The sequence below is a fragment of the Meleagris gallopavo genome, chromosome Z (assembly GCF_905368555.1).
Source record: "Meleagris gallopavo chromosome Z, MGAL_WU_HG_1.1, whole genome shotgun sequence".
Taxonomy (NCBI): domain Eukaryota; kingdom Metazoa; phylum Chordata; class Aves; order Galliformes; family Phasianidae; genus Meleagris; species Meleagris gallopavo.
Genome location: NC_139435.1, coordinates 49203147 through 49220438, shown reverse-complemented (window position 1 = coordinate 49220438; position 17292 = coordinate 49203147). Strand labels below are relative to the sequence as shown.

Genomic DNA, 17292 nt, shown 5'->3' with positions numbered 1-17292 from the left:
AAACTGCTTGAGAAAATGTTGCCCATGATCCAGAGGTTTCAAATTCAGGGGTATTCTCCTTACAGCATGTGGGTGGATACTATTCTATACAAGTAGGAATTAAGACCATGTAATAAGCAGTTGCTAAAAGTGAGAAACAGGGACAATCTGTAACAGGAACAAGGGAAGCAAGAGGTGGCAATGAGCAAGCCTTAAGAGTGAATCTTAATGTGTGTCAGAGCGCTGAAGGTTAGGGAAGAAGGTAAGGGAAGGTTAAGGGAAAGCAGCTCGCCAAGGCCTGCAGCGCTTCCCTGCCGCGTGGCAGGCTTACAGGAACGCACCGGCAGAAGCCGAGCGGCAAGGCGGGCACTTCACCCTGCTTACCAGCGGATGGCGCAGCGCACCCGAATTACCGAGGCCTGGGTGAACGCAAAAAATGTACACGGACTGAATCTGTATGCGTGACTGCTGACAGGAACTGGAAATTCTGCAAAACTGTTGATTTAATTTTAATATCTCTAACATTCGCTTAGCCAAAACATGTCAGCCTGTGTTAATAGGCTTAGTGCTCCAAATTTAAATTACACAAATTAATACGCTGAGGGCTGCCAACTGAAATTGCACGTAACCGAACAAGTTGAGGTGATAGACAAGGTGGCTGGAAACAAGCCTCCGTACGGCCAGAAAGAGCAGCAAGGAGGCGGTGGGCGGCATGACTGGTGAGACATGGGCCCAGGCGAGTCAGGACAACCCGGGCAGCAGGAAGCGTGGGAGGTGAGAGGAGAAAAGGGCTGAGTAAGGCACACAGCCAGGCTGAGCGCTCATGGCTTGAGATGTGAGGGGATCAGGGGATGATGGATGGGTTGTTTCATTTGTGTCCTGATTTCTGAGCTGTTCTGGTGAATTCGCGCCTCTTAGCTAACTCATTTCTTAATGCATCAGGTCCAAAGGTCTCTGCCAGAGAGGAGATTCTTTACCTTGTCACATCAATTCCCAAATCTGAGGCAGAATCTTGTGATTTGGGAGCTTATAGCTGTGCCTGCTATAACCAGTGAGATGCGATACAGGAAGTACGGTCCCAATTCATTCTCCTTACTGAAAAGGTGAGAGGCTGCAGGAAAGAGACTCATGCTTTTAGGAAAGACATATTAGCGAAGGGAGGGGGAAAAACAAAATCAAATATCAACAACACAAAGGAAAGCAGCCTGGTTGGGGTACTGGGTAAGTTATTTCAAAGCAGAGCCGATCTCAGTTCAGATGCTTTGGGTGCAAATATGCATAATAGCACATATATGTAATAGCTCAGAGTGAGTATGAAATTGATTTATAGTTGTTGCTTTTTTGTTTTGTTTTGTTGCTGTTGTTGTTTTCCACCAAGCTTTAACTGGCATTTAGAATTAGCATTGAAAACTGGGTCAACTTTCATGTAAATCTGCCCATCTGATCACTAAGGATATGTTTTAATTAACTCAGAACAACAGCATAGCAATATATGGAAATCAGAGAGTTTCAAAGACTGCAGTGTAGCATATAGCATGGGTTTCCAAAAATCCTACTAAATTCAGTGGACTCAGTTCTACACATTTAGAAAAACATCCAAGATGATCAGCTATGTCTGCAATCCCCTACTTCCCCTAAGTGTGGTTGTGTCACTGTTGCAATGAAATACAGCATTATCAAGGTTGTTTGCAGCATGTTCAGTATGTCTGACAAGCAAGTTACCATCCACTGCATTTTCCTCCAGAAACACAACGCAAAAACTGACAAAAGCCGTCTACTGCCAGTGTGACTTGTCACCAGGACTCATAACTGTCCATGAATTGGTAAAACGTGAGACACCTGAAGCTGACCCATACGCTCATCAACAGTAGCAGCTCACACGAAACACGTGGAATGCATCCTGTATCACGGCAGCAGTGCTGCGGCTAAGCGTCCAGAAATGGTTTGACCAAAGACAGCAGTCCTAAGGAGAGGGGAGGCAAATTGGGACCACAAGTTCTGCAGATTTAACAGCAGATCAGCAAAGTATTTTATTCTTCTCCAACAAGCCTGGAATGGAAAAACTGAATTATGAGGACTGCCCAAAACTGTGTCTCCTGTTTTATTATGCTGGCCTACGATATCAGAGCTGGATATTGGTGGTATGGTAGCAGAGATTGAACTTTCCCACCAAAATTGTTATGTTTTGTTGCTGTGCAACAGATGGCAGCAGAGGGGCAGTCTGACACAATGCTGTCTGACACGAAAGTGTTAATGAAGCAAAGGGGTGTCGCTTTATTCCTCCACGAAAAAGAAGTGGCACCCACTGACATTCACTGACACTCGCTGAATGTTGATGGATATCAAAGAACGGATGTGAGCACAGTGAGGTGCTGGGTGCTGCATTTCAGCAGTGGTGACACTGACAGTGGGTCACCCCTGCTGCTGCGTTTTGTTAAAGAGTGTGGCATGCAGGCTGTTGCTCCTGGCTGCCAAAAATGCACAGTTAATGATGGTGACTGTGTTTTGCAGCTGAAAATTTGTTCTATAAATGGTGCTACTGTGGTCTTTGTTGTAGTTGCAACTGAAATAAATAGGAGGCATTACTTTTGGAGTGATGGACATAGATACAATAAAAAAAAATACACGAAATAAATTAGAACGTGCCATATCCCATCACTGTAAGCAGGTCCCCTCCTTATCAACATGCGCACATAAGGAATAAATCCACATGGGTGCCTGCTAACCAAAGTTGGGTCTTTCAGCTGTGCAGATCGTTTAGAGGACACGGAAAAGGGAAGAGCTGCATCTCCCGAAGTCTTTGCGACAAGAAAGGCAGAACCGGGTGGAACCGGCAGGACTGCCCGGCACCCGCCCCTCCGGCAGGTTCCGTCGATGCGCCCACGTGCCGCACGGTGGTGCACACATACAGACGGTCCCGGCACGACAGAGGCAGCGGCCGAACGCTGACGGTTTGAAGTTAGGCGTAGAGCTCCCCGCCAGGTGTTGGGTCAAGAGTAACTTCTTACTGGAGAAAACGGGAAAATATAGGAATAAGCTTTCAAACGCTGCCAGCCTGAACAACGACCCTGACATCGCTGAGCGCTCCCGAGCTTCGGGAACTAAGGGCGAACGGAGGGCGGGCCGAAGGCGGGCCGGCGCTGCTCGTAGGGCGCATGCGCGAGCGTGTGGAGTTCGGGTGGGAGGGAGTTGTTTGTCACAGCGCTTATAGTGAGGTGGCAGCACTCCGGTGCCGTCATTGTGAGCGGAGCGTAGCGCCGGGCAGCCGAGCGCCCTGAGCGCTGCGGAGTGCCGGCATCCGCGGCAGGGCCGGGGCCGCCCCAGCCCGCCCGCTCTCGCTCCCCATGCTGGGGCTCTAGGTCGGCTCGGTCGGTGTGCGGCGAGGGTCGCTTTTCGTGTTAGTTTTTCCCCCCCCTTTTATTTTTTCTTCTTCCGCTTAGTTTTTTTTTTTTTTTTTTTTTTTTTTTTTTTTTTTTTTTTTCCCTGTACGCTTTGCTATAAACCATGGTGCTGGGGAAGGTGAAGAGTTTGACAATAAGCTTTGACTGTCTCAATGACAGTAATGTCCCCGTCTACTCCAGCGGGGACACGGTCTCAGGAAGGGTCAATTTAGAAGTGACGGGGGAGATCAGAGTGAAATCGCTCAAAATCCACGCGCGCGGGCACGCCAAGGTGCGCTGGACCGAGTCGAGGAACGCCGGCTCCAACACTGCCTACACGCAGAACTACACGGAGGAGGTGGAGTACTTCAACCACAAGGACGTCCTCATCGGCCACGAGAGAGGTGAGCCTGGCGGCGCGGCTCACGGGGTCTCACGGGTTTTGGGGCTGCTTTTCTGGTTGTAACCGGTTTTGTGTCACCTGCGGAGGCAGCCGGGGCGCCGCGAGGATAGAGAGCCGTCGGTGGGGGGGGGCGGGAGCGGGGATCGCCGTGCAGCGCAGCTCGGCGAGGAGCGGATCCCCGTGTCAGCCAGCCGTGGGCTGCGTTCCGCCGGGCCCGGCCCGCTGACAGGCGGCAGCTCCGTGGCCGATGATGCGACGGTTTCCACCATCGGGCCGCCCTTCCCGCAGACACGCTCCGCTTTCGCCCCGCTGTCCGCTCCTGCCCTTCCCTGCGGGCCCCCCCCCGCCGCAGCCCCCTCCCCGGGCCCCGTCTCGCCCTCCCCACGCCCGCATCGCGGCGGTCCGGCGGACTCGGCGCTTGTTTTTGCGAAGTTTCCACCCTTTGTTAGAAGCGGTTCAATCCTGTTTGGGACCGGTCCTGGGCAGAGGGGGGGGTGCTCCCGCTCGGCGCCGCAGATTGGCTGCGCGCGTCAGGTGGTGGCGATGACTTAATTCCTAGCACAGGAAAATAATGTTAAAACTGGTTATGTAATTCGGGGCCGCTCGCTATTTTTTTTTCCTTTTTTCCCCTTTTCTCCTTCAACGTGGTGCATACCTACCGCATTGTGCGGCGCACGGCGGGAGTACTCCCCTTTTCTTCGGGGATTTTCGATGGGTTTCCCCGTAGGCTGCGTTGCTGTTAGCCATTGTCTAAAGACCTATCGATATTACCGAACTCGGGGCTCGGAACTCGGCTACGTTTGAACGTCGCTATTCCAAGCAACCGGCTCTCACCGAGCTGTTTCCTCACAAACAATTCCCCCGCACCGAAGTCCCTGCAGGTGACCGCAGCCGCCGCCGCGCCCGTGCGTCTCTGCGGCCGTGCGGAGAGCAAAGGCTGTAAGACGGCGCGGCGGCCCGGCAGTTCCGAGCGAGCAGCCCCAGGTCCGGGCGATGCCCGGCGCCGCGCAGCCCCGCGGCCGAGTTTCAATGACTGCTTCATGCCTCGCCCCGCTGCTGGTGGCTGAAGCCACGCCCCCTCGTGCCTCCGATTGGCCGGCCGCGGTTTGTTGGCCTGTTGCTAAGGCGATGCCGGCCGCCGATTGGCCGCCGTGAGGAGGGCGCGGGTCCCCTCGCCCTCAGCCGGCTTGCGGCGGGGGACGAGGGGCCGCGGGTCCGGACAGCCCAGGGGATAGGGCAGGGCGGCCGCGGGGAGATTCGGAGCCTTCCCCACTGTTCGGGCTCCGCTTCCGCCCCCCTCTTCGCGGTCGGGGGGACCGCCGCCCGACAGCGGTGGCCGCGCGCACCCCGGAGGGTCCAACGCTGCGTCTCGACACGTAGCGGGGCGGCCGGCGGGGCGAGCAGGACGCGGGCGGCTCCTCTCCCTCCTCCCTCCCCGCCCCCGCCTTTCCTCCTCCTCCTCCTCCTCCCTGGGCGGCGAGCGGAGCTGCCGAGCGACTGCGGCGAGTGTAATGTATACTGTATGTATATGCGCGGCTGGCTGGGATCTGCTCGCGCCGGTTTAGGCCGGTCCTCTCCTGCTCCAGCCGGGCCGCTGATTGACAGCTCAGCACTTGTTTACCACAGCTCCGCCGCGGCCCGGCTAAGCGGGACTGCTGAGCTGGCAGGACGGGGCCGGGGCGGTATGCGGGGCGAAGGCGTGCGGTAAAACAGTAAAACGAGGCGGAAGCCGCCTGCAGCCGTCCCCTCGGAGCGCTTTCCCCAGTCTCCTTCAGTCGCGGCGAGCTGGAGGTGCGTTCACGTGAATGCCTCCCTGCCAGTTTTTTCGCTATTCTGTTACATTTTAAAACGGTTTTTTTTTTTCCAAGATTCCTTTCACACCCCTGGGTTTACTGAGCATTGCCACGTTCCCGATTCTTTGCCACACCGTATCTTTGTAGGACAATAGGAGCCTAAAATCCCCCTCCGTGTCTCCATTAGTGCCTCCAGCTGCTGGCAGTAAGCGGTTGTCCCCAGACCATCGTGGTACCTGTCAGTATCCCAGCCCTCCTGGGTGGGTAGGAGGTGCTCTCGGCTGTTTTTCTCCCAACTTCGATTTTCATGGAGTCAGCATTTTTTTTGTTTGTTTTATGGTAATGATACCCGAATAAACCACAAATCTGTGATAGGGTCATAAGCAGTACAAGAGATGATCCCCTCTATCCTTCCACACATGCTCTGTGGCCATCTCTTTTTTTGTGCTCAATTCCTGAATGCTGGTGCCAGGCAGTATTTTTTTTTTTCCCTTTAAACTGAAAATTTCCAACTGAATTACTAAATGTATTTTACACACCAGACTTGGCTCTGGGTGTAAGGTAACTTATTGTTATTAAAGCTGCCTCTATTTCATATTATGTTTCATATGAGAATCGTTGTGGAAAATCAGATCAGTTTCCATAACTGATCTTTCTGGCAGGCCTTGGTATGGCAGTGGTGATGGCTGTGACATGTTGAGAAGCAGGATTATGAAATAAAGCAAATTTCTGCTTCCACATGAACCTGGATGGTTATACACACCTTGTGTTCAGTAACTGTAGTTCCTGGGACACTGTTTAAGGCACCACGATGAGTTTGCTAATCCCTTTTATTTTGCAGCTTATGCCTAAGTGATACATTTTGCTCTGTAAAATGAGTGCCAGTGGAATAGCATTTTGGTTTTTGCCTCCTAGATGATGACAACTCTGAGGAAGGCCTTCACACGATCCCTTCTGGAAGGCACGAATATGCATTCAGCTTTGAGCTTCCACAGACGTAAGTGCCTAGTTGTACCATGCTGCTGGGGCAGTGCGATGCCTGCAGACACGCCTGCTTTGGGTGGAGGGGAAACCTTTTCAATGGTGGCAGGAATTGTGCTGCAGCATGCAGCAGAGGACATCATCTCCTTCAGCTGAAGAGGTTGCTTTCAAACTTCACAAAATGGTAGCAGTGTTTCTGCCCAGTGGCTCGCTCACTCTTGACCAAGTTGTACAGACTGGCTATGCCTTGTGGTATTTTAACCCCTCCCAGGAGAAGTGAAGTTTAACTGGCTTGAGTCCTGCAGAGTGGCTGAAATAACTTCTAGCTTAACTGATACAGCCTTGCAGACCAGCAGAACTGGTGATAAGATCCCAGCTTGCTTATTTAGATTCAGTCTGGAACAGAAGTGACTATTTTAACTAGAGGAGATTGTTTCAGATTAAATGGGATGTGTCTTCTCAAGCTAGCCTCTGTACAAAAAGGCTGGATGGAAATAAGCAGATAAATGAGTGGATGAACTGAGAAACATTCCCATTGTTCATCTCATTTGTCTCAGAAAGCAGAAGCGAAGTGAGAGGGAGAGCTAAAATACAAACTCCAATAATACAAAATGCAGAGGGATAGTGACAGTCCAAAAACAGATGGAAAAAGAGAGAGGAAGGAGCCTTTGCTTGTAAAATTCAAGCAGTGAAGTCATTAAAGTTGGATAAATTTGGCAGACTCTTGCATGAAATAGCTAAGTACCTAATGCTAAAGCTGGCAAACCATCTGTTTATATTAGAGGTGCTGGCTTTAATAGAACCTGCAGGTCATAACCACTTCATGGGTCAGTATGAGAAGTGAACAGCATAGAACTTTACAACAGATAGTTGCTGGTGTACTGAAAAAGACCTGTGTATGTGGAGATCATGGCAACTTGCCATTATGTGAAAATCTCTACTGCAAGAAGTAAAAATGGCAGTTTTTTATTTTCCCTTGATTTGGAAGGGATGAAAAAGCAGGATAATAGATCAGTGTGAAATATTTAGTATGAAATTAAAGTACCACAACCAGTGGTTAGAACAAGTTGTTTAACCTGAAAAAACAGTTATGCAATCAACTTCAGGCAACACTGAAAAAACAGTGGCTGGTATTAAAGCTTAAAGGCCTGGAGTTTGGCACCTATTTACCATTTCCTATCAATGGGATATTTCCGAAGTTAATTAAGGAAAAAAAAATATGGAGCAATAGTAGAAAGAAGGAAAACAATGAAGGGCTCTCCTGATATTGTTTTGTTTTGTTGGTTTTTTTTTTTTTGCCCTTCAGAATATGAGACAGGATCAGTCACTGAATACAGACTGGAAATGTCTCAGAAATGTAAACCAATGTCATACCTGTAACTGACAAAGAATCATTTAAGTAAAGTACTAGAATGGCTAGTAGTGCTCCCAATAGAGAATGTTTTCACATTTGTTTATTCAAAATGTAAATACAAAAATTCTTGTATTTAAAAAAAAAAAGAGCATTGATACTTAGAGATAAATGGAATTCTGTGATTTTTTAAAAGTAAAGGTGAAAGGTTTGGAGATTCTTCCAGAGTTTTTCCTCCAAATCTCTTAAAAAGATTTAATTAGTCTTTAAAAAGTTCAAAGTGCAGTAGTCCTGATAATTTTGCATGTGTCTTCATATGATATATAAACAAAGATATGCATATATTTTTTATGCAGAATAAACTCTCTTTTAAACTGCTCTCATTGGAGTAGGTGAGAACTGGAAGGTATTTCTGATAACCTCTCTCTATTCAGAACTGTCATTTGAAATACTTAAAATTATACAAACTACTGTGTTCAGTAACAGCTAAAAGACACTGAGATAGTAGCCAAGCAAACAATAAACAATTACTTCAAAAATACAGTATTCAAACCAGTTGATACTGTTACTAATTTTAAGTTGGTAGTCTTAATGCAGCCTTAAAAGGGCACTGTATGTGGATGTGAAAGCGGCCTCTTGAGTTTAAAGGAAGTGTGAACTCTCCTGGCATTTTCTAGTACAATTCTTAAATTGATTCTTAAAATCAATACAAAACTAAACTAGGTTGAATTGGAGATGATTTTTTTCTCCCATCTTTAATTTCAAATTTTGCTCAGATATGGAAACTTTGCAAATAAGTTACGCTTCATTGAATACTACAGTGCATTAAAAGTATAATTCTACATACTAATCCCTAATCTGGTTATATCATTATTATAAAGAGTGAGAAAGATTTTACTCAGTTTTGACCTTTGTGTCCTGCACAGACCACTTGCTACCTCATTCGAAGGCAGACATGGCAGTGTGCGCTATTGGGTGAAAGCCGAATTGCATAGGCCTTGGCTTCTACCAGTAAAATTAAAGAAGGAATTTACAGTCTTTGAACATATAGATATCAACACTCCTTCATTACTGGTAAGAATTGACAGAATTACTCATTCTTTTTTTCTGACATAAAAATAAGTAAAATACAAGAAAGAATATCAACATTGAATTTTATTAATACCTATTTACTGTTTTTTAACAACAGCTGATCTTTTAAGTATTATATCAGTTTGGCAACTCTTTAATTACTGCTGTTTTCATGTTATTCCGTACCTGGAGTTGCTTCATTTTTAAGATATGTAAGATACCTTTGTCAATTTAAAATTAATACGACTAAATTGTAATTCCTCTTTAAAAAGGAAATTTTTGTTAACTGTTCCTCTTCAGTTCTGAATCATCTATGGAAGGAACAGTATAACTTGAAAGAATGTTTTAGTGAGAGACTGCTAACTTAAAAATGCAAAGTGAAAAATGTACTGGTATGCGTAATTTCCATATGGATGGTTTTCTACCAGTGGGGAGAAATTATCACAATTCTATATGATCTTTCTCAGAAATGTCTTTTTTTATTAAAATCTTAATATCACAACCGCTTCCAATTAGGAGCTGATTCCAATCTGGCTTAAAATTTCTTACTTTTTTTTTTCCCCTCTTTTCTCATACTAATCAGTGAGAGGGGAAAAAAATGAAGTCCATTGAAATAGGTTTCTTGTGTGTATGAGTGAAAAATGAGACTTGCAGAACAACATCGGCCTTGCACAAACTCCATTAAAATCGAACGACTCCCATTTGACTTTAATGGGCTTTGGATCAAATCCGAAATCCTGATACCATGTAAAATGAAGTATGTTCATTATAGATCAGACAGGATTGTTCAGAAACAGAGGAAATCAGAAGAGTTAAGTTTACGGTACTTCAGCTTAGTTATTGTTTCTGAAATGTTGTGTAATGGAAAGTGGGAAGACCTTCCAGTAGGAAGATTTGCCAACAATATGTTAGTTTATGTAGGCTGTAAGGGATGTATCTTTCAAGATACCTAGTGTTTATTTAACAATCACACACTGTTTTAAAAATGACAGTAGTTTGGAGGGTGGCAGAAAATAATTGTTGAAAGAGTAGTGAAATAGGACGTGCTGTGTATCTGTATAGCACCATTTAAATTACGTGAGGTTTTCTATTATAAATGAAACTTTGCTTATCAAAATAAGTAATAAATACATAACAGAAATAATTTTGAGGTATCATTAAAATACGTGAGCACATTCACTGAACTTTTAATTAAACTGCCATTCTTGTTCTTTTTTTGCAGTCACCCCAAGCAGGCACAAAAGAAAAGACTCTCTGTTGTTGGTTTTGTACCTCAGGCCCAATATCCTTAAGTGCCAAAATTGAAAGGAAGGGCTACACCCCAGGTACGTAACAGAAGTAATTATAGGAAGTGTTTTTGCTTCCCTTTTAAAACTACTTTCATATAAACAAAATACTAAAACTACTCTTAGCATCTCAGTCTACTTTCAGCCGTCATCTCAGTGTATTGTTGAAGAGTGCTAGTTGTGTTTCCAGATTGTTGAAGACCGTTTGCTTCCATTTCAGTTATTCATTATTTTTTCTGGATTAGCTCATGCTGATCCTATTCCTTTTACTACCAATGGATGTTTCTAAAGGTATAGTAGAGTCTAGTGAATTGTAACAACATCAAGAAAATAGCAATTTGCTTAACCTGCTTAGTAAACCCCGGCATTACATTAAATTCTGTTTTGTTTCAGGTGAATCAATTCAGATCTTTGCTGAGATTGAGAACTGCTCTTCCCGTGTGGTGGTGCCAAAGGCAGCCATTTACCAAACACAGGCATTTTATGCCAAGGGAAAAATGAAGGAAGTCAAACAGCTTGTTGCCAACCTGCGTGGAGAATCTTTATCATCTGGCAAGACAGAAACCTGGAATGGGAAAGTGCTGAAAATTCCACCTGTTTCCCCTTCAATCCTTGACTGTAGTATAATCCGCGTGGAGTATTCACTAATGGTATGCTGGAGCATGTTTAGTTTCCATTGTCCTTAAAAATTCATAGCAAAGCTTTTTATGCTAGCTACAAAAAGAATGCATTTCCAAGTATTAATATCCCAGCAGGAGTTCTGTAAGTAAATTTGACTTAAATCATATGGTTTCTTAAACAGCTGTGATGTTTTATCGAAGCAAATATGAGTAGATGGCATTTTCGTGTGTGAGCTCACGTTAAGAATCCTGCTTATAAATTGACTGTGTCTCCTTAAAGACATGCACCCTAAAACTGACAGTTACAAAAAGCTCTTCATGGAGAATTTCATGGCAAAAAGAGTTATCAGATGAATTATTGACTCAAATGTACATTGTAATCATATGTCTCTCTCTTTTTTTTTTTTTTTTTGTTTAGGTCTATGTTGATATTCCAGGAGCCATGGATTTATTCCTTAACTTACCACTGGTCATTGGTACCATTCCTCTACACCCATTTGGTAGCAGGACATCAAGTGTGAGCAGCCAGTGTAGCATGAACATGAATTGGCTTGGTCTGACACTGCCTGAAAGACCAGAAGGTAATTTGACAACACAAATCTATCAAATCAATTTGCTAGTCCTGTTGCTTTCAGTTTTGTATGCGTTATTCATTACTGTCATCTTAACAGACCCAGATTACATCCTTTAATAATGAAGGCCCCAGGAAGTCCCTTGTGGATGCTTTCTTGCCACCTGCTTGAGTTGGATCAGGATTCCTTTCCTCCTTAGCTTTCTCTCTGCAAAAACTAGTTGTCATCCAGCTATGTAAAAGTTGTTGAAGGCAAAAGCACAGGATTCCACTGTCCCTATACAGAAGTAATTCTCTTTCCAGAATCCTAATTGCATCCTTAATTAAATGGCATTGTAACTCATAATAAAACCAGTTTCTGGTATTTTTTACCAGTCTTAACTAACTTAAGTCTTAATGAGAAGATGCTACTCTTGTCAAAGGGAAGTCTCTCTTAGCAAGGGATTAGCTCCTTTCTGTGTTCTCACATACACTGTTTTACTACTAAGTCATACATTTCTGGAGTCAAAGGTTGCATTCGGTTCCTTCATGCCTATCTGTACAGAAATATTGAGTGTTTGGGCTGTGCTTTAAATATGAGTATTTAAAGGTGATAAGTTAATGAAGCCACAGTAAGCAGATGTTACTAAACTTCAGGTTAATGTTAAAATAAAGCAACCCTTTCTTACTCTCCCTTTTATATTCAACAATTTTTTTTTCTTGTCACTGAAGTCACTTACTTACCTGCTGATGCATCTTGGAATAATAAGTTTAATATTTCTCATGTTATGTATCCTGACATGCATAAGAACTGTTGTTCAAACTGCGTGTACCTTTTCCCTGCAGCACCTCCAAGCTATGCAGAAGTGGTCACAGAGGAACAGAGACAGTCCAGCCTCCCACCTATAGCTGCTTGTGATGACTTTGAGAGAGCACTGCAAGGACCATTATTTGCATACATTCAAGAATTCCGCTTTCTGCCTCCACCACTCTATTCAGAAGTAAGCACCTCAAACTAAATGAATCAACGTATTCTCTTACTGAATCTGTATTCTGGAATATGTGAAGTGTCAGGGGAAAAAAAATACTAAAAAATTGACCAGCAATGAATAAGGCAGCTACTTTCTTTTTTCTTGTGAAGTTACCAATGACTTGTACAAAGAATCTTCCATATCTTTTTCACAGCATAGATTACATTCAGTATCTTTTTACCTGACTTGTGTAACCTTAAATTTGAACATTGCCCCATTAAGTGTGTTAACTTTTATCCTGTTTCTTAGCATTGGAGGCTTTGACAGAATTCTCATCGTCTCACGATTTTTAGAAATTCCCAAACTCTTGTTTGAGATGATAGCAACATGTTTTTATGTACATATATACACACAGCTAGGTTAGCAACTTTATATATAGAATGCAGTATTTTCATATAATGATAGAACAATTTGGATTGGAAGGGACCTTTAAGATCATGTAGTTCCAACCCCCTGCTATAGGCAGGGACATGTCCCAATAGACCAGGTTGCTCACGGTCCCATCCAGCCTGGTCTTGACTCACTCTAGGCAGTCTGTGCCAGTGTCTCACCATCCTCACAGTAAAGAATTTCTTCCTAATATCCAGGTTGAGCCCTTGCTCTTCTAGTTCAAAACTTTTCCCCCTTGTCCTGCAGCTACATTCTAATATTGCATTGTTCAGCGCAGCATTTTGGGCCTATAGTGGCACAAAGTACTAATATTTTCAACTCCTAAACAAGCAAAAAAAAAATTTAGGAATCTTTTCCACATCTGATTCTGTGTATTCACCAATTCTGAAGCCTGACTGGGGGGGGAGGAGGGAGGGGAAAGGACAAAACTTCTTTCTATGGTTCCTTAGAAGTTCTGATTGTATTTTCAGTTCCTGTAAAAGCCCATGATAGAACTTCCAAAGATTCATTTCTAATTTTTTTTTAAGGTAAAAGCAGCGGTAGAGGACAAAAGAAAAGAGTAGTGTCTTTGGCTAATGCTTGCCTGAATGCATTTAGTTCAATAAAAACAGCAGTATATGGCATGATGCACTTCTTCCCTTTTTTTTTTTTTTTTAAATCTCTTGAAACAGAGTGGGCAGAAGGCCATTTCTTTGGAGTGTGAGAGGCTTCTCTAAGAGCTGTTCTGCAGCTTAATTCTTAATTAAGTCCTGTTCATTTCAGGTACTTAAAGATTTAGGAGGGGACCTTCCTGCCTCACCTCCTCCCCATCGCCCACCCTGTCATTCCACTCCCTCCCCCCTCCCCAAAAAAAAAAAGACTATATTCTATTAAGCAGTAGAATATTATTTAAAAATAGCATGTATAATTGAACTGTGTGTTTGGAGACAGAAGTTAGGTTGTACCTTTTTCTTACTTCTGTATGAAGAGTTGAAGAATAGGATAGCCAGGGTATTTAAACTTAAGGATGAACTAGTTCTAAAAGTAGAATGGACTTCTATTGATAATTTTATCTAGACTGAAGCAGATCTTTAAATCAGTTAAACACTTCTAAATGACACTTTTAGTGGTGTATATGTTCTGTTCCCAACAGTAAATAGCAGGAAAGATTTTTTGTGCTACTGAAGCTGAACTTTCCAAGAGCTCATTATTAGTTCTTCCTGCTTTTCCTTAAAATTACCAAAAATTGCCCTCAAAGTGGAGTGCAGAATTTATTATTCTAATTCCTAGTACTGATTACTAAATTAGCATTCAAAGTTTTCTAGTAATTTTAGTAACCTTTGGATTGAGGATGCCAAGTAACATTGTCTTCAAACTTCTGATATTTTTTTTCTGTAATAGGTTCTAAAATAACTTCAATTACTTTTTTCCTCTGTTTAGATTGATCCAAACCCAGATCAGCCTACAGATGACAGACCATCTTGCCCTTCTCGTTGAAGGAATCCATAAAAAGCTGACTTGACTTGGGTTTTGAATCATACCTGCCATGTTGAAGGTCAAGGCGTTATAGTGGAGACACTTTAGAAGGAAGTGGTTTTGCTCTTGCCTGTATGGTGAATACATGAAAACAACCTGTGATTATGCTTTGAAGCCTACAATAACATTGTAGGACTGCTCCACTTGCTTGAAGACCTGAGCTTACCCCCTCCCCGACCCTCCCCTTTTTCTCATTTAAATATTGGCACATACTAGGAGCAGCCTTACTAACCTACGGTCATGTGTGTCAAAACACTCAAACCACATAGCAAGAGAGGGATGGCTTTCTGTTATGATTTTGAAGATTTGCACATGCTCATTGCTTATTTTGTGCGGTTCAGTGTCACTACAGCTTTTTCTCATTTATGCCGCACTGTTGTTACCCCCTTCCCCCCCCCCCCCCCACTTGTTTGTGGTCTGCACAAGAAGGAGCAAATGAAAGCTTTGACAAAAAAAAAAAAAAAGCTACGGACTTTGACAAATGCACTGACTCTTTCTTTTCTAATTTAATGTAGCCTGGACTTTACCTGCATATGCACATGCTCAGAATTGTCTAGTAGGCTGGTCATGTATCACCTCTTCAGCTTGGATCCTGTTCTGGATTTATTTACAAACATCAAATGCCTTCAAGCCAATCCTTCTTGCTGTATGTTTTGCAGCCTACTGTAGTAGATAAGCAACATAATGGGGATAAATTAGGGTTGGGGGATGGAGAGATAACAGAAGGAGACTAACAGACTTTGTCAAGATTGTATACCTTCTTGATTTCTTTAAGAGTTTGTTGCCTTTCTACTATTATCGCAAAGCAGCATTTTGTTACAGACTGCCTAAAAAATCACTTAATCTCAGGTGAACTCATCACTTGCCAAACTGTTGAAATGCATTTGTTTTGTTATGTTGCACTGTTTAGTTACTTCTTTGTTTTGTGTGTGTTTTGTTTTAGTTCTTTATTTGAGAGGGGGAGCTGCAATAGGGACATACACAAAAGTTATAAAAGCCACCCTCATTCCCTTTTTTCTTCCTACATTATGAAAAAGAGATGTTTCAAGTTGTGAAGCTTTAAAAAATAGAAATAATAAAGGCACAAGTGAAAGCAGCACCAGTAAACACCAGCTGAGCCTCAAAAGAATTCTAAAAGGAAATAGGCAAATGCTGTCCAGGATTCACAGGCAGAGAGATATTTCAACTAGTAGAGATGGGAAGAGAAAGTAAATTTATTTTTATACATAGTTACCTAATCACCAAAAATACTATATATTATGAGTCTCTAGTAGCAAGTATATTTCAGACTGCAGGAAAAGCTTGGACTATGCTAAGAGCTCAGTTTGTGCACTTTGTATTATCTTCAGGGTTTATGATACTGTAAGAATAGTAAGAGTAGAAGTATAATTAAAGTGGGGGAAGAAGATCAGTGTTACCAGCCGTACATGGGTATTAGTTAGCTGAGAATTGTTTCAGTAATTGCATTTTCTGTGGTACTCTCTCAAGAGCTTTAAAACAAAAGAGCCAATTTCAGCATGCGTTCATTCAGAGTGCAAGAAATGATGCAGAGCACTCGCCCCTGTTTGTACTCCTCGGAAGCAAAGGATGCACTGGAGCCGCTGTATCTGCTAACACAAATACCAGCACTTCCATGCCTAGAGATTTATAAAAGTCAGCTTCCCTTTTTGGAACTCGTGTAGCACAGACCATTTACAAAGGGACATGCTTTTGATATTGACCACTTAAATCGAGGACTAATCCATCATGTCTCTATTTCCTTGTGCAATAAAAGCTCAGATGGAAGGGGGATAGAGGAGGCTGGTGGTCTGTGTGGTGCTTGTTCTTAAAAACCTCTGCCTTCTTTTTTAAGGCTTCATGCGTACAACACAATAGGCTTTTCCATAAGTGGCCTTTACGAGAACATGAAAGAAAATTCATGTTTCAAAAACGATGACAGGGTGATACATATGAGTCGCGTTTTAAGTGATTCAGTTAAAAGTTTGGATTTTGAGCTAGAATACTGGACAAGAAGGAAATTGGGTGATATCTTACGTTACGAGGCCAATTTTGTGAATGTCCCTACTCTCTACCCTCTCCAAACAGACAAAAAAAGCTAAGGGGATCGTTGGCATAAAAGGGCATTTGGTGGTTTTACTTTTTTTTCCTTTTTGTTGTTGTAACAGACTAGGGAACAATTTCTGATACACATAGCATTAAAGTTCTTACCACAATACAATGGAGAATTGCATATGAAGCAGGATTGACCAATACAGTAATTGACACGGCTTCACAGCCTTTGTGATTGGAGTGAAAAAATTCTATATAAAGTAAATTCTGTTTAAATTCTTAGTTTTTCAAAGGCATTATTCTTCCACAAGTATTGGTCAATTCTCAGCATTATAAAACATGAGGTTCACAGTTATAGCCCAGTATTTTATATAAGATTCTGATCTGAATTAGGAAAAAGTAAGTAAAATCCAAACGTTAGAGAAACAAAGTGCAATATTAAATGTTTGCTTTATAGATTATATTCTATGGCTGTTTGTATTTTTCTTTTTTTTTCTTTTTTTTTTCTTTTTTTTTTTTTAGTTTTGGTGCTGAATATGTTCTTGTAGACTCTGTTTCAAGAAAACAATATGTGGAAAACAGTTTAATTTTTTTCCTATTGCTCTTACTTGTGGAAAATAAACTTTTTTTTTTAAAAAAGACATCAGATGTCATCAGTGTAAGCCATATTCTTTTCTGTGTGACCTAAATAATTGACTCAAAACATGTTTATAAAAAATTGTAGGTGTAAGTACCATATATGTGTGCTGTCAATGCAGTCTGGTGGGCAAGGGGAGGCAAGATATAGCCAGGTAGGGGTGAGAGGAAGTAAGGGGATTCTTTCAGTGTTTGGAAGCTGTTACTTTACAGGTGGGTTTTGGCTATGCGGTTTGGTGAAATGGGGCCAGGAAAGT

General features: G+C 42.9%; 1 protein-coding gene and 1 long non-coding RNA gene across 2 annotated transcripts; one reads left to right on the top strand and one right to left on the bottom strand.

Moving 5' to 3' along the window:
* Positions 1-1399: 1399 nt before the first annotated feature.
* Positions 1400-5264, bottom strand: LOC146542268 (uncharacterized). Its single transcript, XR_014880379.1, has 2 exons — positions 4422-5264; positions 1400-4317 (listed from the first exon to the last, which is right to left on the bottom strand). It is a non-coding gene; the product is annotated as an uncharacterized LOC146542268 (long non-coding RNA).
* Positions 3162-17040, top strand: ARRDC3 (arrestin domain containing 3). Its single transcript, XM_085213130.1, has 8 exons — positions 3162-3763; positions 6471-6552; positions 8814-8961; positions 10181-10283; positions 10638-10894; positions 11283-11445; positions 12261-12415; positions 14255-17040. The coding sequence occupies exons 1-8, from the start codon at positions 3484-3486 to the stop codon at positions 14309-14311; spliced, it is 1245 nt and encodes a 414-aa protein (XP_085069256.1). The 5' UTR covers positions 3162-3483; the 3' UTR covers positions 14312-17040.
* Positions 17041-17292: the final 252 nt, after the last annotated feature.